This window comes from Lissotriton vulgaris, chromosome 4_1, assembly GCF_964263255.1.
Source record: "Lissotriton vulgaris chromosome 4_1, aLisVul1.2, whole genome shotgun sequence".
In the NCBI taxonomy this organism is placed as follows: domain Eukaryota; kingdom Metazoa; phylum Chordata; class Amphibia; order Caudata; family Salamandridae; genus Lissotriton; species Lissotriton vulgaris.
In genome coordinates, this window is record NC_141691.1 from 197,287,683 (window position 1) to 197,315,232 (window position 27,550).

A 27,550-nucleotide genomic window follows, 5' to 3' on the forward strand; every position below is an offset into this window, starting at 1 on the left:
CTTGAGTTTTGGCAGCCTGCACACTCCTGCTGTTGTATCAATCTCTATGCCCAGGAAGGTCAAACACGTGGTCGGGCCTTCAGTTTTTTCCGCCGCCAAAGGTACTCCGAGCGCCTCAGCCAAGCGCTGGAAGCCCAGCAGGGCCTTCCTGCACGACTGGGAACCCTCGGGACCCATGAACAGAAAATCGTCCAGGTAGTGGACTACAGCATGTGAGTTGTCCGAAGCCAGAAACTGCTCGACCGCCCATTCTAGGAACCTTGCGAAAGTCTCGAAAACTGCACAGGCAATAGAACACCCCATAGGCATGCACAAATCCAGAAAATAGTTACCGTCAAATGTGAAGCCCAAGAACCTGGTGTCGTCCGGGTGCACGGGCAGTAATCGAAAGGCTGATTCAATATCGGCTTAGCCATTAGGGCTCCCTCCCCCAATGCCTGCAATTTCTCAATAGCCGTGTCAAATTTGGTATACTTCACTGAGCACAGATCCGGGTCTAACTTATCGTTCACTGAGAGCCCTGGGGGACTCGACAGATTATGGATCAGACGGAATTTACCCTCCTCCTTTTTCGGAACTAGACCCAAAGGAGAGCAAACCAGATTATGGGTAGGTGGTTCTGTGAAAGGGCCCCCAACCCGCCCCAATGCTACCTCCTTCATGATCTTCTCTCGAGCTGCCTCCATATTCCGCAACACTGAGCTCTGATTGCGAGGTGGGACATTGGAAGGTGGGGCTGAAGACGGGATACGAAAGCCAATTGTAAAACCATGCAGTAGGAATTGAGCCTCCCCAAGATTATCGTATTTACTGAGGAGGTGTGTCAGGACATGCCGTTTAATTGGAGTTGGAAGTTTTGTCAGGGGTCTTAGCTGGCTTTCCTTTTGGGGCACTGTGGCTGGCTTGTTCCCTGGGGTTACCGGTTTTCTTAAAACACCTAATCTCGGGATGAGAGGTACCCCCGCAGTAGGAACAGCAGTGCTTGAATTTACACGAGGCCCCCCTGGTACACTCATTTCTATTAAACTGCCAGCAGGCCTGTTTTTTCTCACCGACCCCTTTGTCAGTCCGAAAGGACTGGCTCTGAGTTGAGGGTACTGGGGTAGGCGTTGAAGGGGTGGAATAAAAGACTGTATGCCACAAATTAATCTCCCGTTGGTCCCAAGCTATACCCGGGTGAACTGCCTTCATCTGCCTGAACATTTTATTGTATTTCAGCCACCCCTGGCCTGGAAACTCCGTTGCCGCTCCATGTATCAATGATATATAGCTCATCATTTGTCAAGCATAGCTCATCATTTCTCAAGCATAACAGCGGCATATATTGCAAATCCCGTGATCCAATTCTTCATGGACCATTCTACCCATGATTTCTTCTGATTGTAATCTCCCTCCTTCCCGGCTTTGGGCTTTCCGGCCGCCACCCCCGCATTGATAAGGTCGAACACTTCTATGTATTCGCCTCTGAGTATCCTGTCCTTCATATCTGCTGGCACATGCCAAGTTATCCCCGCGGATGGCGATAAGGTCATCGAGGAAGAACCGAACATTAGAGGGCTGAACGCTAATAATGGGGAACCAGCTGGTTGCCCCCCAAACCCTCCATGCATCTGGCCATTAGAGGGACCCGCAACATCACCCACGGCATTCGCCCTTGAGCCCTGACTTGGACACCCTAGATTAGAGAAAGCAGTCATCGCTAAGGGGGACCCGTGAGCTGTGTAAGCAGGAAACATTGAGCTTACCGGGCTGCTACCTATCGCTTGACCATGCGACCCATATAATTGCATCCCTGGTAACTGAGCGACCCCCCCGGGCTAACCCAAACTTGTGACACTCCGCTACCCGGCTGTGCCACTACTGGCGGTAACATACCGTGCGGACCGGACCCCCCCACAGAAGTGACGGGGAACCCTCCTATCTGCGTAGGCCTAGTTGCCTCATACAGCCCATCGGCGTCATCTGGGTCGTTTTCTGCGCCTGAGTTCGAATCAATTGTCTCTGGCGCCTCCCCCTCACCTGGTGATACTGGTCGTGAATCCGTTGGCCTAGACCGCTTGCCTCTTGCCGAGCTTCTAAGTTTTTCTGGGGTCTGCTTCGCTCTTTTGCCTCTCCCCCTCTCCTCCTGAGAGTTCGCATCTGCTTTAGCCCCGTCTCTCATATTCTTTAGTACCCAATCCATGCCCTTCTCTCTTGTGAACTCCAGCAGTTCCGTAAAGGCAAGGAATTCCTCATTCTTGGCTGCGGGTTGTTTACCCTTCGGTACCTTCTTCGACGGCATCCTGCACTTAAAGAAAACAACGTTAAAAAACTTATCGAGAGACGCAAACGACTTTTTAGGCCCACCGCGCCACGGATGGGCCCGGGCCCAGGAAATCGGATGATCGAGCGCCAGCGCTCGCCCTCCCCCCGGACACGAGGATTTACCGCAGCAAACCCCCCCCCTGCCAACAATATTTAAATCCAGAAACTAAGCACGAAAGGCTGTAAAATTAAGGAAATCTAGCACACACTGCAAGGCCCGCTAACCTAAACCACGAGTCGGGGTAACTCTCGCTGTATACTCCAACGCGATGCTCCCACGATGTCTTCTCTTGGAGACGTCCGACTCCTGGATGATCAGCGGACAAAGAGGGGGCCTCTAGGCTGGTCGCGGGCTTTTAAGCCTCGCGCCCTACTAACGCTTCCGGGGCGTACCTCGACCTTTGTTCCCATTGGCCCTGACGCGACGCTCACTTCCGGGTCACGCAAACCGGAAGTGACCCGGCTCCGGGTCGGCCCTTTGGCTGCCACTAACGACGCCATTCCCCGATGGGGTTGGCGCCTTCCAGTGTACATGGTGTCATTGTGTGTAAATATTGGCCGCTTATGCTTCTTGTGTAATAGGGAGTGGTGCACATAGGTCTAGCTTATGACCATAACATATGAAGACTATTTGAACTAAAATATAGGAGATGGACATATGAGACATGCAATTCTTCCAAATCTTTGTCCTAGGTAACTCCATCCCATGCACTGCCCAGTCGAGCAAAACTGACTCTGAGCAAATTGATTGTGCAGTTGTGTTTATACGTTTACAATATTAGATGATTTTAAATAAAAAAATGAATGATTCATCACATTTAAAATTGGAAAAAAACACATTTGTGCAAAAAACAACAATATTATGAAATAAGGTTTACCACGGGGCTATCCTGACTGTCCATTTCCTTATAATGCAGGCAGCAAGAGTCGTCCAAATTATATGTGGTTAGTTATTTTGGTTGAATGTGCCTGTTGTGCTTCAATTTTGTTAAATAAAATATTTTGTTCTGTTTTTTTCAGGATGTGATCACAGATTCAGTGTATGTTCGTAGATCTTTTATCATTTTGAGACAACTTAATTGAAGATGGAACAAATGGACTGCAAGCCCTACCAACCACTCTCTAAAGTCAAGCGTGAAATGGATCTAACCTATACTAGCTCCTCAGATGATAGCGAGGATGAACACAAACTGAGGCAGTCTTACAACTCCCATGAGACCCTGCAGGAATATAATGAAGAACTAAGGCTGAACTTCCACACTCAAGGTAGCAGGAAGAGGAAGGCCGTAGAGGATTCTACTCAAGGTGAGACAATTGCCTAATATTACATACATCTCCTTTAATGATCTTGGGTGTGAACATGCATTTTAAAATACGATATACTAAGTCAGATACATGTATGGACTATCACTGTTTGAGAAATAAACAAAATGGTACAAGAGACACTTGTCTTTAAAATTAATGATCTCTTTGAATGGAGTTCTCAATGTGAGTTCATTGACTTAGGAAAGTACATATAATATGCATCCTCCCAACAAGTGCTAAATTATAGCAGAAATACTTCAATGCAGGTATTATTATGCCCCAAATGCACTCAGGTATCAGTTTGTTGTTAGTTGAGCATAAAATCCTATGCTGAATGGTTATTAATTTTTAGTGTTCTATTAAGACTTATTGGTAGAAAATATGTAAATGTGGAAATATAAACAATTAAATTGGAAATTGAATTGGGTGCTACATAACTATCTGTAACATCCAATTTGTGTGAAAAAATGCAAACTTTAGGACACTTTGCTACAGTTGTCTAATAAAAACATAAACAACTAGGCAGGGCTGCCTTCCACCTCAACACTCCTGTCTTGGGCTTACCATTGGAGGACTCTAAAGGAAAAGGGTGAACTTAGAATGCAAAGGTTTTAGAACTGCCATTTTTGTAAAGTTACTATCTTCAAAGTAGTAACAAAATGGCTGAGACTCTACATGTAAATATGCAAAACATGTGGATTTCCATGTGCATTACTTATATTTAAATAACATATATTTTACAAAATAGTATAACCTGCTTATTCGGGTTCAATGTAAGAAAAAGCAAATGAACTGTTTTGCTTTTTCTGCTCCTAGAAAAAATTAATTTGTATGGATAAATCTCTTCCCTGCTTCTATAACACAATATGGGAGTAATTGCATGTTTCTTGCCCCTTATTTATGACCATATACCCTTTTTGTTTAGCACTGGAAACAGGTGTGCAAATTGGGTGTAAAATCCCATAGTGAGGATTTGGGCATAGAGCACAAAGCTGCTTCATTGTGTATTTTGATGTTTTTCCAATGGCCAATTCCTTCGTTTGTAGCACCTATGTTCCCATTGCTCCTATAAAAATATCTGTGAACAATTAGCCATATTAGTAGATTTTCATTCATCGGATTTGGAATTTGACTGTAGAATAATCTGCACATCTTGATTTACAGTATATAAGGATGATCAGTAGCAGGTATACCTGATAGGATCATCATATATTTCTGATGAAAATTCTGGAATGATATATTACCTTCTCTAAATCCAATTGAAACTACTAGCACGCTCACAATATGCCATTAAAAAAAGTCACTAGATAGCGTCAGAATGTTCCTGCTGCCGATGTAAAATTTTTTGAATAGGCCTCAAAGTGGGAATATCAAGTAAATTCTTATTTTTCAAAATGTTAAGGCTTCCTAAATAATAGACTTATCTAAAAATATATGAAATATTTCCATTCTAAGTGTCTAAATATAATATAATAGTAGATTTGGAAAATATTAGAAAATGCGTTCAGTTATCCCTAGGTTGTATGCATACTGATTTCATTCCCTAATTAGCATGCACCTATTTACTTGCGTAAAATACATTTGAAGATTAAATAATAGAATTAGCTTAACAATTAGTTTAAGCAGCTACCAGATATGGTTATGACCATATGATTGTGCATATTGTATATTCAACAGATAGATTTTGCAGAAAATCATTACCACAGGGATAGACAATTGAGTTAAGACATTCACTTAAATTGGAACTGGAAAAATTAACATATTGTTATAATGTTAGATTTTATATGGAGCAGCTGAGGAAAGTTGGCAAAACTGTGCTCCACAACATGAATGGTTTATTTTGTTGGAAGATAATCATAAGACCAAAATATTAGTAGTAGAATAAGTGCATCTCATGCCATGCACTCCAAAGACCCAATTATTGAAGTTAGTTAACATGAATGTTATAGAACCATGCTTAATAGATATCTTCTGTCTATTTCATATTATTTAGACTTCCTGGAATGTTTGTTGGAGTCACCAAACAGCATCACTGATAAGTGTGAATTCTTTGTGTTTGTGACTTATTCTGTGACTGTGACAAACGTAACATATTTTAGCCTGAAATGGTTTACATAGCCAACACTTGAAGGATTTAATCAATTTAGAATGCAACATGCAAATCTGCACTTTGACAATTCTTGAATCTGTGCTGTCATCAAATGTTTGTTTGACCCAAAAGAAGTTTTTAATAAGTGTCAATCGAACATATTAATAACAACAATTTATTTTTATATGCCGCATTTAAGATCACAGTTGCAGTATTTTGTGCTACTGTATCTCTATTGTTTGGCACTCTGCCCAAGAACATTGTGGGTTTTACATGAGCACCAGTTACATGGTCATATTTATTTTAAGGGACAGGGATAGTAAAGGCTAGATTTATCATCATTTAGTGCAACACAGCAAGACAATTTGCTGCACTTCATTAAATGGAGAAAGCAGGAATGCGCCGATCTAGTGCTAGACCAACCTGGTTAATCGATGGGTATTTCTTAGTGACTGAGCGGTGAAGGGAGTTAGCGCTTAGTCAAGCACACATAACTAACATTGTTACCCATTTAGCTACACAATAAGGACCAGAAATCAATAAATAAAATCAAGGACTTTTATTACAAGTTAGCAATTAAGTTAATGTAAATGAATCTCAACATCATACTGTAAAGGTACAGAATAACAACTTGATAGCAAAACCTCCTAATGAAGTTCAGACACATAAGTATTAAAAAAACAAGAAGATCAGTCACAGCAATACCAAGAATTAACAGTTAAATCTGGTCCTAAACATGAGTAATATCTAAAGTCATCTAATCCAGAGTCTAAACGAATAAAAAGTAATATAATCTAAATGAAGTCTCAAAAACTCAGACAAATTGCGAAAAAGAGGGAAAATTGTTGAAAGTATGCAAGAAGGTGTCAGCACTTCAAAAGCTCAGTTAAGAGTCTTCTAGGGATAGGGAAATACGTTTTAGCCTAAGCCCCACACAGCAAAGAATAAGAGGGATAAGCATAGAAGTCTGTACCTCTTAAAGTCCAAGAGAATAGTAGCCAACATCAACCTGTGAGAACACTAGTTAACTCCTTGGACGCTCATGACGAGCTCAGCTCGTCATGATGTACACCTCCATACACTCATGACGAGCTGAGCTCGTCATGAACAATGGGAATGAAGAGGAGCCAGCACAGGAGGAAAATAACACTTGCATCTATGGTGTTAATACCACAAGAATGTTCTGGGTAACACACTTATTCACACCATGAGGGGCTTCATTGTCCCTTCCATTCTCACATTGCAAACTGCAACATTAACTGACTCTCTCGGGCCAATCCTGGGAATAACCTCATTCTTGATCACCTGCGACACTTCGAAACATTGCTGTAATTGACTCTCTGGCTCACCATGTTCTTTCTCAAGGTCCTCCTCTAAGACTCTCTATCACTAGTACAGAGTTATATCTACTCTCAAACTAACAAACCATGTAAAAATACCTGCAAGGAAAAAGACATGCAAGCAGTATGGAAAACAATATTTTATGTAGTAAGAAATAAAGCCTTTATTTGAGTCAATTTAAACATCTCATTCAATGGTGCACAATAATACGTGTTGTTTGTGTACATACAACTACATATGTATGACATGTAAGTATATAAATTCAGCATTAGATTTACATTGCAATTTATGTAAATATAAAGTAAGTTTGAATGCTCTAATGAAAGTATGATTAAGGACTACATTATGAATACCAATGTCTAATGTAAATATATTTTAATAATGTAAAGATAATTTTATCCAATCTCTAAAGACTATATTTCTTTTTAATAAGGTCAAGGCACACAGTGTATACGATTCCTAGTTTTGTAGTGAATGCACTTCAGTACTTGAATTTATGCGCAACACTTTATAAATTAATAACGTTAGAACACACAAGTATGTAGTGCTAAGTGCAGGTATAATTGCATATTTATGACGTGTTAGGGTGGAGCCAAAATTATGGTACTCCAGCGCCATAATTACTAACATATGGCACATTCCTGCTCCCTCTCTCTCTCTCTGCACTGGTGCACTTGTGGCTGGCAAACACCAATGCAGGCACCCTTGCACGGTGATGCATGGGTGCCTGCATTAGAGCAAGGATTGTTTTTGCACCTTCCTGCAAAAGAATTATCCTCTGAGGCCTTGTCCTTTTTCCTTGTGTGCTGCACTTACAGAAAGGGGAAATAACAAGGGACAATAAACATATTTCTACTTGTTACGACGCTCTGGGTAGACATAGCATTTTGGTGCATTCCCACGTTTAGTAAATTAGGAATGTGCCAACATCAATGGGTGGTTGCATTGGAACACCCATGCACCACCTTCTCTGGGCACGGTAACACAAGGCAGGCTCTTACACTGCGTTACTGCAGATTTACCAAGCTACACAGAGCCATAAAAATCTGACTGAAGCTCTTCCATTGCTTTGCAAGGTGCAATTTCAATGAAAGAGCTTGCTAAATATGGGCTTACGTGATTTGGACAGAATCATAGGATGTTGAGTCAAACTCATCACTCGAACATGGTCACTAGTTTTGTAGTCGGTAGGCCTTTCCCTAATGCCACATTCAGAAAGGCAAAGTTGAGAGCAAAATTTCCACAATTATTATACTTGTGGACAGTGATTAGAAATTACTCATTCAAAGGGAAATGAAGGATGACAGAGTGAGTGAGTCAGCGAATTACTTAATAAAATTATTTTAAAGTGCAGTATTACCCAATGTGACATGTCTGCACTGAAAAAAAGAGGGTAGTCTTTGATGCTCATTACTAATGCATCACAAATAGTGCAGAGCAGTAACTAATTGACACTATTTATTTTTATTTATTTATTTAAACAGTTGTATATAGTGCTGGCTAGACCCGTAGGTATCAGAGCGCTTTACGTAAGGTCGGCAAAGTTACAACAATAATAACAATTACACGTTAGATCAAATATATGAAACACGTTAACGGGAGAGAAGGAGAGACAAGTGGAGAGAGAAGGGGAGAGGGGGAGCAAGAAGGGAGAGGGGGAGGGGGAAGACGGAATAAGAGCCAATGGTAAAGTCAGCCCAAAGACCGAATGGGTGGGTGACGGCCAGGGAGGTAGTCCAAGGCCAGTCTCCCCTACAGCTCTCAAAGAAGCTCCAACGGGTATCGGTCAGAAAGGTGGATACAAAGGAGACAAGACAAAAGCAGAACGGCAGAAATACGATGAGAGGGAGGGAGGGTGAGAAAGGGAGAAGGGGAGAAACTGTGTCCAAGGTCCGGCTGGGAAGGTGACGATCACAGGGTGAGCCAAGTCCGTTCTCCTCATTAGCTGAACAGAGCAGTTCCACCAGACATCGGACATAATGCTCGGACTCCTCTGTGAGGATAGAGGTCATGTGTACTCAGGGATTGTCAGAGTAGTGCGGGGGAGCCATGGTCCGAAAGAATTCTAGGGTTGAGTAAGTAAAAGTTCAGCAAGCGGGAAAAAGTCACCATAGTCAGCCATGTTGGGGTCAGGCATCCTGGGACCCTTTTCCACACTGAGAGTGTGAAGAGTATGACACAGCTTTATAGGGAGGGAAGGGTCAGACTCCCATTAGTTCTTAAAAAGAACACAAGATATCCCCCGGTGTCCCTAGGCGCTCAAGGCGTAGCGCAGACCCTGAAAGCATGCTGGGACACATCTCCCAATACAGTGGGCAGCACGGTGGGAGCTGTCATTTTGCCTCATGCAGGGGGAAGGGTGGACCGCTCACCTTGATCTTCGGCAACATGTGTCTCTGGGCTCCAGGAAAACTATCCAGCATGTCCGCTGCAGCCGAGGAATGATTTTCTTACGCAGCGGACGGACCACACAAGGGGACATGGGCAGATGGAGGCTTTCCATAAGTCAGGATCGAGTTGTGGGCAGGTCCAATGTTCAGGTCTGTGCCTACTGTGTGACTGGTCAATTACAGCTGCAGGGGTCCACCGGGGAAGCGAGTAGTGAAGCCCCCGATAACGCCAATAATCGTGAATAGGTTCCCATGGATCGGCTCCCTATGACACAACCCCCACTCCAATACTTCTAAAAGCTGGTCTGTTCCATTCCAGGCGCCATCTTGAGGCAATATCGCTGGGCAAGACTTTTGCCGATATCACGGCGATGCAGCGTCCGGTTGGAACGGCGGCCACAGGGGCAGGCGCTCCCGACCCTCCGATGTCAGGCGATGTCTCAATAAGCTGTTTAAGTGGGGTTTAAGCACCGTGCTTGGTTGTTGAACGCGGGGCTTCAACAGTGCAGAAGCTCCGAGCAGCCATGATGGATGAATATTTAAAGTTCTATGGGCTATGAGTTATATTTAGTGAGATGTATGCTATCGCTTTTTATATGCTATTTTGGCATTTTTCCTAAATTCAATTAGAAAATGTAAAAAAAACAGTCTGGGTTTTGCTAGTGGCATTCAGTTTAGGGCTAGCAGATTTGTCTCATATTTGTATTTGCCACAGGGAACTCTCATGGTGTGATCTGTACATTTGATTGATTTGAAAAAATGCCATTTGTTATATGTGATGGGGAAGGTGAAGAATCAGAAGGGCACATGATGCGTGACAAGTTACTATTATCATATTTGATTTTCTCTTTTCTCTCACTTTTGTATTAAGTAGCACGTTAGTTTAAATACATTTTTAAAAATAATGTCCCCAACCCTGAAAGCTATCATTATATTCTCATCCTAATTAGAACACCCTGCCCTTGTGAATAGCAGAGCATCGCCCTTTAAACCTCACTAGTATAAGAATGAGCCAAAAAAGTCATTTGTAACAAATACCATAAATGGGTGTTACAAGGTGGAATGTGGTAGGCAAGGTGCTGCAAAACTTGATTTTCGTGAGCAGAAGTGATAAAGATCAAGGTATTTCTATACACAAAGGAGAAATTAAGCATCAGGCAGACAAATGAACTGGACATAGACGAAAAATGTGGGCTGTTTGAAAAGCACAGATAGAACTAAGAAAAGGGATATGTAGCTTGACAGACTTGTGCAAGACAGGCATCAGAAAAAAAGCCCCAGGGACAACCCATGTACATAACAACAGTCCAAATTTCTGTAGAACAGAATTAGCCTAGGGACCTACTTGAAATAACTAACAACAATAAAGATTTCAATAGAATAGGAAAAAACATTAATTCTGAGACTAATTCTTACATGTATGTTAACACCCTTTTGTCAATAAAGGATAGAAATAACACACGTACGAGTGCAAATTTAAAAACATTCTTCCAGAAAAAATGAGTTGGCATCAAAATTATGTAATTTTATAGAGGAGTAAATCTGTCTTCAGTGGGGCTATGTGCAAGAGGTGGAGAATGATGTCCTCAAATTCATGGGCTTGTGGGTATTAAGAAATCCATACTGTTAGACCTCACAGCCTTTGGTTGGTCTTCCACAAACTTGTTTCCTGTTTGCCTCACTGTTTTGCTGATTTCATTTTGTTGGCCTTAGGCCAACCAGCACCAAAATATATGTGTCTCCCCTAAAACATGATTTGATTGACTTATCCATATTTAACATATTTAATGCACCTATAAGTCTCTGGTAGAGTGCACTACATGTGCCCAGGGCATGCAAATAACATTCTCTTTGTGGGTCTGCAGCACCGATTGTGCCACCCACACAAGTAGAACTTCAAACAGGTTTCAGGCCTGTCACTACACAGCCTGTGTGTGCAGTTTACACTGCCATGCTGACTTGGCATTTAAAACCCATTTGCTAAGCCTTAAACTCCCCTTTTATCACATATATGTTACGCTTAAGGTAGGTCCTAGGTAGGCCATAGGGCAGGGTGCTGTGTAATCAAAAGGTAGGACATTTAATTTTATGTTTTGCATGTCCTGGTAGTGAAAAACACCCAAATTCATTTGTCACTACTGTGAGGCCTACCCCTCTCATAGGTCCTCACTTATTGCCCTTATAAGCTATTATTTCTCATTGAGAAGGAGTAGTTCTCTCACATTTCATATAATTGGAATGTTAATGCTAAATTCTCTTTACTGGAAAAAAGATGAATTTATCAATACCCTTTTAAAAATGGCACTTTTAAAAAAGATAGCTTTTTTCTACTCTAAGCACTGTGTGCCTGCAGTCTGTCTCCAATACTCACCTGGGGTGGGTGACAGCTTGAGTTTGTACATTCCTTCTAGACAACCCTACACAAAGGGAGTTTAGGGTGACTAAGTGGCCATCCACATCCTGATGGGCTATACTGGACTAGATGGGGGAGAGGAACTGACGCTTACACTTGAAAAGTCTGTGTCCTCTTCCCACACAAATAGCTGCATACCTCTTATAGTGAGTCTAGAGCCAGAGCAAGGAGGGAGGACTTCTGTGTACTTCAATGCCCCTTTTTGAAGTCACCTCCACTTCAAAGGCACAACTGGGTATAACTACTGGGTTTCTGACCCCATCAAGTCAGACACTACTGAACCTGTGAAGAGCTGTGCCGGGAGGAAGGACTGCTGTGTTGCAACAAGGTCAGCCACTCTGCTGGACTGTTACTCTGGAAGAACTGCTATTCTGCTCTGCTGCCCTGTGGCATGCTATTCTCTGCCCTGCTGAGGAAGATCTGAACTAACTTACTTGAACCCAGAGTGGTCTCCAAGAGCATGCTGGGTTGTCTAAAGACTCAGCGATATCAAAGTCTCCCCCCTCGCTACTGGGCCTGGTCCATTGGAGGGGGATCTATGTGCTTACTCCAGTAGAAGTGACCCCTCATCTACTGGGTGAGCAGAATTGATGCATCACCGCTGTTGCAGAAACAAAACCGCCTCACAGCACTTAATACCAGCGCATTATCATTGGAACCACTGCATTGCCGCCACTACGGAGAGATGATCGATGCATCGCCTCAACTACATGGAGAATACGACGCATCGGCTTCGGAACTAATTCATCTGGGGCTCCGTCTTTGGAACCTGCTCATCAACCATAATTATATGGATCAAAATCAATGCACCACCTCGACTGCGAGATCGACACCAACACATCGCTCGGCTGCACCCTACATCTCGCTGTTGCGACCGGGATCAAGGCACTTTTATTCTGCGAGGCATGCGTGGCTCCTCTTTACGGCCTGCACTATACTGCGGTCACCCTGAACTCCTGACTTGGCTCTGGTTCAGCCCAAGGAGTTACCCCATAGGTGCTTAATGCTTCTAAGCTCTATTTTCCACTTTTAATATTTAAAAATGAGTATCTTGACTTCTTATTGGATTTGTGTCGTTTTGGTCTTGTCTTATTTATAAAATTATTGATTGGTTTTCTATACTGGTGTGGAGTCTTTTTGTGGCGTTTTTCCTCTGTGGTTTTGTTTGAAGTGTTGCACAAATACTTTGCACATTTCCGCTTAAGTTAAGCCTGACTGCTCTGTACCACACTACCAGAGGGTGAGCACAGGTTAATTTATGGTGTGCCTGATGTACCCTGACTAGGATTGTGGTTCCTGCTTGCGTGCATACCTCTGCCAACCAGAAACCCAATTTCTAACACATACCGAAAATGGTCTGACATTTTCCTCTGTCAAGGATTTAAGTCAATGTCTTTTCAGGGTGAGAAAAGGAAGACAACACTCAAAGAACTGGCTTGTAGGGGGAAGAGTTTATTTACTCACTGAGACACAATTTTGACATTTGCTTAGAGTAAGATTTTATGTGTACCTTATCCTTATTCAGAATTTGCAACTTTTCTATACCTATAAAAGATTATTCATGTAAGTATGCTTAGGAATGTGAAACAGGTGCAGATCCACGCAGGAGCATGGTTTGACCTTTTTGTTGCTTACAAGAATGTCAAAATGTTGCTCCACAGAAAGGGGTTAGTCTTTTGTAGGAAACTTCTCACTTTCTTTGGTAATGTCTCAGTAAATTGTATGCATTGGGACATATACTGACAATATTTGTAGTTATAAAGTTACACAGAAATACCTCTTTCTAGGAATGTCTAAAACAGAGTACAGGATCTAAAAATAGAAAGGGAATTTCATCAAACCAGGCTATGAAATCATGAAACGAAGTCATGAATAAAGTAAATATTGCCTCTTCTGCTGGCCCTGATAATATTTGTATTATGTTTCAAGACTGACCTTTTTCAACTTTTTATATTTTTCTGAGGACTACCAAAACAGAAGACCTGCTTGATTTTTGTTTTGTAGTGTAAGACTTAAAGTTGTGCCCTGAGTTTGATATAGTTCACTTGGAGAATTTAAGAACTGGGCTCCCTCCTGCTCTTGACAGAGGCAGAATGTATAATTGGGCTCTTTTAAATATTTGTTCCTATTTCTTACAGCCACATTTGGGCTATCTTTTTCAAAGAAAGATCTGTGAAAGTTTCCAACTGCTTGTATCCCCCACCCAGTCAGCAAATCCCTGCTAAGTGACCTCTACAAACACCACATCTGCCTTCCTGCTGCAAAAGGCTAAGCCATTGTCTTCCAGGAAGAGGTCATTAAACAGCCATCCAGTCTCTGGAGCAGGGTTGTGAGGCAAACCAGTTCTAAACCAGTTTACTGTCGGGCAGCACAAAGTACACCTTTCCAAAGTTACTTTTGATTTAAATTTATCGACAATCCAGGTTCAGCATTGGACTACATTGTGAAAACTATGTGGAAAGCAAGTTTATTGACTTCTCTTGCATTTTCTCAAGCTAATGTAGGCTAAAGTATTTCTATTCAAAACTGGGCCTATTCATGTAAAATTCAACCTTGCCTACACTGTGACCAACAGCTTTTGGAACATTGTTAAATGTGTGGGCATATTTTTCCCAATTACTAGCATATCCCATGTTTACATATTTACCATCCAGCCCCATGGCTTACAAGGCTCACGTTAGCTGGAACACGTTATACACTACAGTTTCCAGAACAGAGCTCACTCCCTGTGGCACTGAAAAGAAGTATCACAGACGAAGTCATGATACAAGCAGAAATAGAGGCAAATAAATCGAACAATACTAGGCAGAAAAGGTGTATTACTTTCATGTATTACAATTTTGTAACTTTTTGAAATATAATACTGCAGGAACTTTTGAAATTGCTAGAACCTAATTGTGATTTCGTGCAAATCACAATTTGAAAATCACAATTTCAAATGAATGAAACTCTTTAGAGTTTCTTTAGAGTTTCATTAGCGATTCCCAGTGGGTCGCAAGTAGACCTACTTCATTAGTATTCATGAGGTAGGTCACAATTTGAGACCCAATTGGGAATCGCTAGCAACACAGGGATGGTGGGCTGCTGGGGACAGCTTGTGAATGGCAGCAAATTGAAGTTGGTGGTAATAAGTGAATGTCTGCAATCCTTTTCAGGTCCCAATGCTTTAGTACATACCCTTGCGATTTGGTATTAGGGATGGACGCCCTTAGTTCCAGATACCGAATCACAAAACAAAATTTCAATTTGGACTTTGTTTATACCAAAATGCATTTTTCCTGTCACAAACGGCCCAATTCTGCGATTCGGTCTGTTTACGACTGGAAAAATGCTTTGTACATGTGGCCCTGTAATTGTAATTGTAATTGTATTTGTAACGGTATTTATTGAGCGCGATTGCTGCCCGTAGGCGTCCAAGCGCTGAGCTGACCAGAAAGTGACGGAAGGGGAGCTAAGGTACATAGGTTTTGACAAACAGCAGTGTTTTTTGGTTTTTTCGGAATGAGAGGAGATCTGAGTTGGACCGGAGTGAGAGGGGAAGATCATTCCAGAGCCTGGCGGTGTTCAGCGAGAACAGTCTTCCCCCGGCCCTGGTTCGCTTTACTCTGGGAACAACGGCAAGGAAAGCCTCCGTCGATCGCAGGTTCCTATTGGGATGGTAGGGGGTGACAAGATTACTGTTGATCGCTGGGCCTGTTTTCCAGAAGGTGCGATGCGCCAAGCACAATGCTTTAAAGGCCACTCTCTGCCTCACTGGCAACCAGTGGAGACTTTTTAGAGCAGGACTGGCAGACTGAGTGCGCGGGATTTCCAGCAAAGAACGCGCTGCACAGTTTTGAACAACCTGTAGTTTTCGGAGGGTAAACTCACGTGCCCCCACGTATAGGGCATTGTTTGAGTCCAGGCGGGACTGGATAAGACCTTGAACCGCCACCTTTTTAGCCTCTAGTGGAAGTAACGGAAGAACCTTCCTCAACATTCTAAGTAGGCCAAAGCATGTGGCAGATAATTTTGTGGCCTGGGTGGAGAAGGAGAGTTTGTTATCCAGCCACACTCCCAGGCTCTTCACGCTTTCCTTGGGGATGGGGGGGGAGCCCAGTGCATTGGGCCACAAGGAGGTGAACGGCACCGGGGAGGATGGGCCTAGGAGCATGAGCTCCGTCTTTTCTCCGTTTAGTTTAAGGGAGGAGTTGGTCATCCATCCCTTAACGTCCTCTAGACATTTTAACAGATCGGCTGGGGAATGCCTGCTGTTCTCGGTAGCCAACGAGACCACAAGCTGGGTGTCGTCGGCGTATGACACGATTTTAATGCCATACGGCTCGACAACACTCGCCAGCGGCCTCATGTATACGTTGAACAGTACAGGGCTCAGGGAGGAGCCCTGTGGTACTCCCCAGCTCAGGGGTTTGCTAGTGGATACTGTCACACCGTCGAAGATCTGAAACGACCTCCCAGACAGAAAGGAGTCAAACCACCTTAGCCCTAATTATATAATTTAACTAAACAGGTCTACAGAGGTGAACTCTTTAGCTAAACTTATTTCATGCCTATTTCACACTTCTACAGAGATAATGTTGGGACGAGAAGTCTTCTGCATGTCTCTGGAGAGAGTGCTTCCCCTGCCTTATGCTAATCTCCAGGCAAGTCACTCAAAAGCTACTGTATAGTTTCTAGATCCCTCCCTCAGTGAGCATGACAATCATACATGTCCACTGAGGGTCTCCCTGTTTACATGGATTGAGACCCTAAAGCTTGGCTCTGAGGTCGAGGGAGCATACCTAGTGCACCCCTATTTTTCAGAGAGTGGCTGCTGCCCTCTCTATTAAGGCTGTGGTAGACTGACAGTGGTGGCAGCAATACATCTATAGTCAGGAGGGGTGAGTCCCTAGGCACCCTCCTGACCAAGTCTGTGGGCCTGTTGCCTTTGTCTGACTGATGTGTGTTTGAGAGCCCGTGGGTGTATAGGGGAAGAATGGGGATTTGAGCCAGTGTGAGGAATGCGAGCTGTTCTGCTGGACATCCCAGCTCCCCCGCGCCCCTCCCTATTTCCTTGGAAAGGCCTGGTGGGCTGGGGGAGACACTCAGCTCTTATCTAGGTTTAGCTGCACTAACTGTGTGGGGAGGACCCTCCCCCACTGGTCAGGGCCTCCTGGGCTGGAGTTAATTACAATTCCTCTCTAGGGAGTTGCACAGCCTGATACAGAAAGGGACCTGGTACATGCTTGACCCATGCATTGAACACGCAGTGAATGGTTTGTGATTGGAGGTGTATTCAGGATGCAAAAGTAGCAGACCCTCCGATTGGATGAGCATATTTATTTATTTATTTTATTTCTTTCGATTTATATAGCGCGTTATAACCCAGGGGTCTCTAAGCGCTTGTCCGATAAGCACCGCAGGAATCCTGAAAAGACCCTTCCCAGAAATTTATAGCCCACCCCAGGCCTTCTGGAAAAGAACAGTCTTCAACCTCTTCCGAAAGGACAGCAAATTAGGTTCTTTACGCAAATCCGCCGATAGACTATTCCAGACTGCTGGGAGGGTGTTCGAGATGGCACGACCGCCCACTGTCGCCAATCTAGCATACCAATCAGAGGTGATAAAAGTCTGGCCTGAGTGGTCAGCTGTTGTTCAAGACTGGTGTATGACTGACGAGCGGCCACACCAGAGCCCTCTGAAGTTAGTCAGCCGTGACCCCGCAGTGTGAAGACAGAAGATAAGACTCTGTTCACTGTGTCTGAAAGGAAGGCATCAGCAACCTTAAGGACCAGCTGTTTCTGTGAGGCTTGGAGGAGCGTTCGCTTTGGACCAATGAAATTACAGACAGCTGCCCAAGGTGTGGAAAGGAAGCTTGCGGTACATCACCCAAGGTGTGAAAAGGAGGCTTACAGCACATCACAGAGGCTGGTGGAAAGAAGCTTGCAGCACATGACGAGAGCCAGGGAGGAGGAAGCTTGATTCTAGTCTTTGAAGGTGAGATCAAATCCTCTCTAGGCTCCTCCCTTGCGCTGTGGGAGCCTGTACAAGTAGTAACTGGGAATAGAGGCCAGTGAAGCAGGCCCCCACCTTTCTTTTTGTGATCTCTGAGGGTATCAGGGTGAACTGGCACTCTGCCCAGCCACTACCCTCCTACAGCTAGCCAGTGGCTACTGGACTAGTGGGACTCCAGTAAACTGTGCCATGATATCAGGCACCTATGATCAGATCCCTGACTAGAGTGGTGTCCTCACTCACAAAGGGAGGGCACTTCTGTTGCTTTGGGTGGGGGGTTATGGGGCTGATCAAGAATATTTGACTTCACATCATATGCTGAAACTATATCCTTTCAATACAAAGTTTAGTATCAATTCTCTAGTGAACAAGAGCAGCCCTGTGTAACATGATCTGTAATATGCAATGCTTACTGTGTGTTTTCATGTTAACTGTGTTTTTATAGTGCTTGGCGTCTAGGCACTATAATACTGTTTGGGGTCAGAACTCTGTCCCAGAGGGTTGTAGAGACTTCTGGTTTTCACTGTTTATCCTAGTTTTATGTGTAGTATAATTATCTTACGTGTATTAAAGTACTTTTCTTTTATAAAAAGTAAAGCACTGACTGGACATTGAGTTTATCAGCTGGTCGTATGGTTTACACTGTATTCTGAATGTCTAACCCCACCTCACCTCCTTGAGTAAGCCTTGGACTGCTCTGTCTCGCTACCCTGAGAGAGTCAAGTGCTGGAGAGGAGTACTTGGTTATCCAGTTTTGGGTCCCTTAGTACTGAGGCTCCAGGACACCAGTGAGGGAACACTCCCGTTGATGTGATTGGAGCGCCGTTACCCCTAAGTGCCCTGGTGCCCAGGAAGCCAGGTCTAACAGATAACCTCACATAATTGAGAGTATTTATGTCAGTTACCCCTATCCTTATTTTAAAGTAAACAGACACAATATGGAGGAAGAAGAGACAAGTGTTTGTTTTGGAGCAGTGCCTTGACATTTGGGACTGTATTATACTGGTTGCACCCGATTCTTTTCAAGAGGAAGTTGTTGCAGACCAGCAACTTTATTTCCTAGGAAAACATCCAGAGCTACTGTTGGCAGATATTATTTGAATCTCATGAAAATTGACTGGGCTTACCAGGCAGGTAGTATATAAGGTATGAAAATTAAAGTAAGCTGATCAGCACTAAAGTTGCCCCTGTAATTTTGGACTTTTGAAAATAAAGTACAATGGTATATTGTTGGTGCCAGTAAGCACAAGAACTGAATCCCTCTAAAATAAAAAGTGGCATGGTGCATGAGACAGCCTGCTCTAAAATGGTTTTCAGTCAAAAGCATGATATAGTATATCACAGTTAAAAAAAATGTATTCTGCTCCCTGACACTGAAGAACTTGTTTGGAACATGGAAAATAGGAAGAAATACATAATTTTTCTTCAATGTACTCCTTCTGCCTTCTGGAAAAACACTGTTGGGTTTTCGCTCCCAGTTCCTAACCTCTCGGGATCAAATTTCCTAGTGTGATCTTCAGGACTGTTTAGACTTGTTGATTATGGCTTGCCACACTGTGTCTGATTACTTATCCACATTTACAAAATGTAGCATCATATTTTCAACACCTTCTTTGCCTGCTGCAGTTTGCACTGCCTGAGTTTCAGAAGTCTGCTACTGAGGTTATCTAACCACATAAGACAAATTTGTTTCTGTGCTTTGAGCACAGTGAATTTACTATTTTGCAATTAAGTTTGGCAAATATTTTAAATGTAATTGTCAGCCAAACAGCCTTTTTTCGGAAATCATATATTACAATTACCAGCTAACATAAAAATAAAATACCCAGAATAAATAAGTTTCAAAAGCACATACAATAAAATATAATCAGTTATAGACTGTAGGTGGTTATAGTTAAGACCAAAGTTTTCATATGAAACTTTTTTTTTGTTTTGCCAATAACTTTGGCCTCGCTTTACAAATCTTGACAAAATCTTCATAAAAACTTCACCTTTTTGGTTCAGCTGCTGTATTGAAAGTTTTGGGGTGGTCCATCAAGCTGGGGCAGGGAAAAAAGGGGCTCCCAAAATGCGTTTTCTCAATCCTATGACCATGGGAATGTTCAGTTGTTTTAATATGACTACAACCCGGTCCGCTAAACAGAATGACACCAAATTTGGCAAAAAGCTAGATGTTGGTCCAGAAAGCATGCATTTTGTAATTTCTGCAACTCTTTCGGATCCGTGAAGAAGTGCGAGTGCCCCTGCCTATTAATCCTGAGTTTGGCCGGGTACAGCATCGCGTAGTCGAGGCCCATGTCCCGCAATTGTTTTTTATAGGGCGCGAAGTGCTTCCTTTCCTCCTGCACCTTTGCCGTGAAATCTGGGTATAGCGAAATGTCCATGCCTTTGAATTGCAGCTTACCCTTCTCCCTCGCTACACGCAAAGCTGTATCTCTGTCCCGGTAGTTCAAAAGTTTGGCAATGATTGGGCGAGCAGGAGCGCCCGGTTTGGGTCGCGGTCCCAGCGAGCGGTGCGCCCTCTCCACTATAAACATAGGCGAAAAGATGTCGTCACCTAGCAGAGTCTTCAATAGCTGCTCAACGAAGAGTTCCATTCTGCCCGTCGCAGTTGTCTTCGCCACACCTGTAATCCGTATATTTGAGCGCCTCGAGCGCGCCTCCAAATCTTCTGACTTGTCCTGGATGACCTGCAGGAGTCTGGCAAACTGTTTTCGGTCTTTATCCCACTCCGTTTGTGCCTCCTCCGCTTCTGTCAGGCGCCGCTCGGCCATATCTAGTCTCTCCGCATGTTTGTCAACCCGCTCCGACATGCGGTCCATTCGATACGATAAGGCATCTATCTTAGTCCCCAGAGCAGACATACTATCTTGAAGTCCTTTTTCCATGGAGACTAGCATTTCTCTGATGTTGGCGCCCATGGTGCTTTCTGGGGAGGCACGTCTGGGGGAAGCCTCCGGGGCCGGGACGTCACGGCCCTTAGCTCTGCGGTGATCGAAGGATAGCTTCGGCTGTGTTTTGTCTCCCTTACCCATGGCACTCCTATTGGACATCAGGGACCACTGTACCGCTTTGGCAGGCTTCGAGGGCACTCTCAAGCGACCCCCGGTATCCCCACTAGCCCTTACAGATCGTCTATCACCTCCCCGCAGTCCTATGTGTGCGTTCCCAGGCTGTAATGTGGTATCTTCAGCAGGGTGTTCCTTTCCCGCTTACCGCAGGCCGTCCGTCCAGGTACTCTGTGTTACGCCAGGTGGGGCAGCAGATCTCAGCCACGTGCAACCCTTGCTGTCCCCGCCTCAGCTAAGCGCCATCTACACAGTTCACATATGGCTACTATCAGATCAGTCCGCTGTGAGCACTATATGCCCTTCGCCCCTATGTGACCACTTCTTCTACTGGCAGCACGGGCTGGGCGCAGGGGGTCCCAACATAGGATTGATCACGAGGTCTGTCAAAATGGCGGCTGCACCGCCACCCAGGAGCGGGACGGTCCGACCGAGACAAGCAGCCAGCGCCGGTCAGGCCATCGTTATACAACAAAGGCGCCACGCTCGTTCCTGTGCCTCCTCCAATAATTCAAGTGGCGAGCGGCGACGGCAGCCAGGGGCCAGTGGTAGTGCCACCGATTACTTGTAGTGCCCCCCGCAGGTCAACACGCCCCGCATTCGCTGCTGATGGCAGGATAGTCAGCGCACCTCTTACCGGTCGTCAACTCTGGCTAGGATGTCCCCCTCGTTCTTGCCCGGGCCGGTTTCCGAAGCCCCGTGGTGAAGGTATACCCAGGCCGACTCGTCCCCTTGGCGCTCCGCCGCACGTACAGCTATGCACCTCGGCCCGCGCTGCAGGCAAGTCCGGAGTCTCGGGCCTGTTCCGCAACTCCCCGCGGCCGCTCCCGCAGAGCCGCACCAGGATCCCTTTTACGATCGGGGAGGCGCTGATCAGTGTACCGTTAGTGTGTAGAGAGTCCTGTCCACTTTTTCGGGCTGATCTACGTGCTGTAAGGATAGGATAACGGATGTTAAGCAGGGCTCAGGACGGGAGCTCTACTATCACGCATCCGCCATGGACGCCAGCAAGCTCCGCCCCCCGAAAGCATGCATTTTGTAATTTGGTGTAAATACATTGAGTAGTATTAGAGAAATTAAAGATTTAAAAAACTAGATATCTGGGGACTCAAGTCCTTACAGTGGATTCACGGATCCTACAGAAATTTGATTGGCTGCCAATGCTTCAAACCAGGAAGTGTTGGCAGCCATCCTGTGACTCAACTTGAACTGAGTCACTGAAAAAGCGTTAAAAGAAAAGAAAAGGGGGCAGAGTAGAAACACCCTGACCCCTAGGCCTCTTGGTGGGTTGCACAGGGACCCAGCAAGGGCCCACACAAATAATTCTTTGCATTTCCACTGAATAGTTTTTAAAAATGAACAATGGGCTCCTTTGCTTCATTAGTTATCAGCCCTCAGGTGGACGAGGTCCCTGGGGCATTTGTGTAGAAAGGGATGGGGGTGCATGGGCCCCCCCCCTCCTGGGACTTATCATTGTACCAGAGGCCACAACCTCCCCGGGGCTTATTGCTGTATAAACGGCTGGCCTCAAGGACACCCCCAGGCCCCGGGGACCAACACTTCTCTGGGGTTATATGCCAAATATAAATTATGGGTCCGCATGGACCCCCCCACAGCCCTGGGGGCTTCCTCCACCCGTCACAACCCTGGGTACTACCACCTAGCCGGGGAAAAATTAAAGCAGTGGGGGCTGCATGGACCCCCTCCTGGATCTATAGATGGTCCTCTGGACTGTCACCTCCCAGGGCGGGTTCCTGCTATGTCCCGGGGTGCCCACCCCCAGAACATAACTGTTTGCTATGGCTTGCTGGGAGCTTTACCATTTCTGCTAAGCCATTGCAAACTGTGCTCCGCTTCTAGCAAGCGGAAGCACAAAAAATGCTATTGCTTGCTAGAAACAGAGCACAATTGCTCTGACAGTAGTATCAAAATGTTTCAGGACACCGTCAAGGTTTCATCTTGCAGATCCGCTGTACTGAATTGATTGAAAGTATTTGGTATACCCTTTTAAAAATGTCAGCCAAGGTCCATCACCTTAAATATCATTTATATTCAAGTTGATCTTGCAGTAGGATTTCAGTACATTAAACTCCATTTGGTGGCAACGTATGCTCTAACTAGCATTAGGGAGTCATTTGTATATGGCCATGGGGATAGAGGACTCACAAATGTCTAATGGTATATTCTGGGCAATTCTTCAAAATACTGTTAATCAGTGTACCAATAGAAGCAGGCACCCCTGGTAATCCCTGATTTTACTTCTCTCTTGGTAATAAAAAGCTGGCTTGCCATCCAGTGGCCCTGAAGATTACAAAACATGAATATTCATATTCATTACATTGCTTCATAGCATTTCACTTCAAAGCAAAACAAATGATTCTAGCAGATCAATGAATCTCTTTCACATGAATATATGACGTAGTAATAAGAGCAAAAAGTAAGATCTGAGAAAGATTTGAGAGAACTGGCTGAAATCCATTTTGAGTAAAGTTCAGAATTGTTTCTTGATCTACCATTCATTTGAAATTAAAACCATTTTGCAAAATAGTTTAATATCCATACCAGACTGATTGTCCTAAACATGTTCACCAAATTGATGTGACCTTTATTATATCAAGGGTCATCGACACTAAGAAAAAGTAGGAAATTGCAAAATGCTAGAAAATATATGAAAGCAAGGGTGGCAGTGGAGATTACTAATTAGCAGAGTATTGACATATCTCTGTAGAGGCATTACTAGTGCCAAGCACTTTTCAATTGGATAGAAACGTCAGACTCACTGTGAATTTTGCCACTGAAAACAAATAGCTGAGGTCAATGCCGTCATTTCGCTCCTCTTCTTATAGAACCAAATGTGGCTTTTGAGCTTCCCCATTTGCTGCAGGTGTCTGTCCAGTCTCTCTTTAAGATTTTCCTGATGTTGTCCACCCATTCCACTTCAGATGTTACCAATTCTTTAACATATACACAGAGTGGGCTTTGAATCTACCCATCATGATTATTACTGTCTCACCTCCGTCTATTTCCTGATACTGTGTATATTTCCTCCTCTTATGAAAAGCTTAAATTGCAAAACATCAGGTGCTAGTTTACATCTCAAATAAAAGTATATCCTCACAAATAATATATTCTTGAAAACATAGACGGACTATAAATGGACAACAATTGCGTTTTTACTAGGACTTCAAATGCAGGCCAGACTTATTAGTTTTGACAATGGTTAACTCACTTGCATCCTCTTCAAAATGGTGCCATCTTTTCTGTGTTTTTCAGCACAGCCCTCATCAAAACAGCATTCCCATTATTTGGAATTCTGGGCATTTTTAGTTGTGGCTAGCAGCAACAGGGATGATTTCATAGATTCATGCGGTAAAATCATTGATGCAGCTTTGGGTGGCTAAACTCACCTAGTTAGAATTCCTCTTCTGACACATTGCTGTGCCTACGTTCTGCATTTTCCACTCAGTCACTGTACACTCCAGATCTTCAACCCAGTAAACCCTTGATTTGAGGAATCTTTCCAGTCTGTATTTAGTTTTATATTTCCATATCCTGCATGTATGGGGGTGTAAAGCCAAGAATCCCTCTAGGATAAAGTCAACCCTGAATAAACCTGAAGTGAACCCGTCTTGGTCTCAAGATGGACACCCCCAAGGGATGTCAGACCACTGCAAGCTGGAGTGTCTGAGTGCAGGACTTCAGCATCTCGCGTCAATGTGTCGGCAAGGAAGTCCTTTTCTCGTCTGACTACGTAAGCAAGATATGATGTCTATATACCCAAAGTCGTACCCTCAGGGGTTCTAACTTGCTGTTTCATGTCAGACCTAGGATGATGGAAGGAATGACCCTTGTACATAGTTATTATGCAGGAGATGGTAGTCCTGCTGAGTTTCCAAGAATCCTCATGCATAATGAGGCTAGTTTTCAGGTAAAACCCTACGTCCTGTAAGCAACGTACCTAGGTAAAAGGTCAGTCCCAAGAACCGTTATATAGTGTAACGGTAAGGGAGAATACAGGGGAAAGGTTAGGTGACTACCTGAGCCTACATTGGGGTACCTATATGAAACATAACAGTACCTACAGGGCAGATATTGTATACTCTAATCAACATCTCCTGCCCTTTGCTGTATCACAGGTATGTTCCAGGAGATTAAGGATGTATGTTTCTAAAATATGGGGGTGTAACCAACAGGGACACCCCTAGGCAGGACTTTCACTTTGTATAGTACATTTATATAAGACTATTCCCTGCCATTGACTCGGTTCACTCTACGGAGCTGCTCCTTGCAGAGAGAGATTAATTGTATGCTGCTAGATTGGGGATTGTTATACCTGCCATACAGATCTTCTCTGACGTTCAAGGCATATATTAGACTGATTCCAAAAACCAATTTTGAACCCATTAAGTACATTTTGAAACTTCTGGAAGTCTTTCCAGTGTCTGTTTCATCTTTCCTTTTCTGTTTGAGAGAATTTGAAAAGAATAAAAAAAAAAACTAAGAGTATTTCTTGAAATTGAAACACATTTTGGATTTACAAGCAAACTCTGCATGCTTATACTTACTTCTGGTCATTGTTTGATATTTCGCAGGAATAACTATGATGGAAAGGAACATTTGCACATTTACCCTCAGACGCGGCCTGTGTAGGTAAGAGCGCTGGGGCGGGTTGGGAGGGAGGGAATTTGACAGACGATGACGAGGGGAAATGTATTATTTATTTAATTTTCCCTCATCATCGTCCCTTGAAAACCCCCCAGCCCGGCCGCACCGCCCCAACACTCTTACCTCCACGGGCCACGGCTGTCTACCCTTTGTCTTTCTGTCTCCAAATGGAACACTTTTTTTCTTTGAAAAGTCTTCCCCTGCAATTATTGTGGTGTTTAGATTGTTTGTGCTCAGTGTGCACATTTACACCAGCATTTCATAGTAGTAAAATGTGCACATTAAGTATGACAAATCACAGTAAATTTAAGAACAAAAGGATACTATTTGTAAATGCTGCACAATAGTGAGTTTCATCTGAGGGCACCAGTGCCCATTGTACCTGATTCTCTCAACACAAACCTTTTGCGTGCGCCTACATAAATTGGAGGTTTGCTTCCTGCGCTATCCATTTGCAGATTAAGTTGTACTATTCGTTCTTGCACTTTCTAGTGATTTCCAATGCTGCCTTGTTTCCAACCTTTCATTTTCTCTACATTAAGAGAAGGTGGCCGTTCATCCTGTTTTTCTTCTGCTCACTAATAATATTTTCCTTGCCTGTGTTCTACTGATTCCTTCAGCAAAGCAAAGGTAGCCCTTAACAGCTGGCCTTCAAGTAGCCAATTACCTGCTTTGCAATGATCTGAGACAGGGGCCTTGCTTCTTCCTTATTTTCCTTGACATCGGATGTTTATTTTATTACACAATTGGCTGTATTGACTTTATTGTTGGAGTTTCAAATCAAGTCTTTGAAAGATTTGTCAGGTTTAGTATGTAATTAAAGGCTTGGAAAGAACTGCAGTGTCTTAAAGCAGATGTTCATTTTATTAGAAACAATAAAAATACAGTTCATTGGAAGGGCTATTGGAAGATCTGCAAACAATAAACAGCAACACACAAAGCTGTTAGATATGGGTACCCAAGGGTAGCACCTGCTACTTCTTTCCTTGCCCTTTAGTACTGCAGACACTGTTCTACCTACACTAAGGAAGCCACAAAACCAGCAAAGGGAAGTGTTGGAAATTACCATTTTTTGTGTGGTATTCCCTTAAATATGTTACCTTTGCTGCCCTATTTCTGCATAGCCAGTATTTCTGACCATAGCATTCAGTGCACTTTAATCCTGCTAATCATTGGCAAAGTGCTTGAGCTCTCCCTTTTAAAAAATTTGAAACTGCCAACCACCTAATTGGCATATTTAATTTACTCGTAACTCCATAGGAGATGGTACTTAATGCCCTAGGGTCTATACATTAAATGCATTGACTGGGCTGCAGCACTCATTGTGCCACCCGCTAAAGTAGCATTGAAAACCATGCCTCAGGCCTGCAATCGCAAGTGTTAGTGCTGTTTTAAACTGCCATTTCTACCTGACAAAATAAACCTTTTGCCAATAATAAACCTTCCTTCGTAATACTTATAAGTCACCCTTAGGGAAGGATGTAAGCCCACAGGGCAGGGTGTATAGCATTTAAGAAGTAGGACATGTGTACTTATGTGTTACTTGTCCTGGCAGTGTAAAACCTTCAAAATAATTTTTCATTGTGGCAAGGCTGGCTCTCTCATAGAGAACAATGAGTTACATTGTAACTCCTTATAATACACACCTTCAGTTTGGAACTAGCTAGAAAAATGATTCAAGGACTCATTGAAATGGGTTTTGAAAATCCGACCCAATGGTCAAGTCAGATTTGTAATTAATATTTTGATAAAACTACTTTTAGAAAGTTGAAATGTTTTGGCCTAAGCCAAATGCGCCTTTCTGCCAGTGCCTAGGATCTATAATCACAGAGAAGGGGCGAGGGTTAAAGACAATTTATACTCCGCCACCCCGGGACCCCCGAGAGAACACTAGTGTACACACGAAAGGGGTGGAAAGAGTAAATAATAATACCGTATATACTAATATGGTAAAGAATAGAGTCAGCCCCAATAGGGCAAA

The 27,550-nt window shown here is 43.7% G+C and overlaps 1 protein-coding gene across 1 annotated transcript in view; it reads left to right on the plus strand.

The window, feature by feature from the left end:
* The first annotated feature begins 3,367 nt into the window (after positions 1–3,367).
* The window catches only part of TENM1 (teneurin transmembrane protein 1), a 1,327,579-nt gene continuing 1,303,396 nt past the window's right edge, over positions 3,368–27,550 (plus strand). The window contains exon 1 of the mRNA XM_086918499.1: positions 3,368–3,609. Within this exon, the coding sequence (XP_086774625.1) occupies positions 3,390–3,609 (220 nt within the window). The 5' untranslated portion in view covers positions 3,368–3,389. The remainder of the gene's footprint in view (positions 3,610–27,550) is intronic.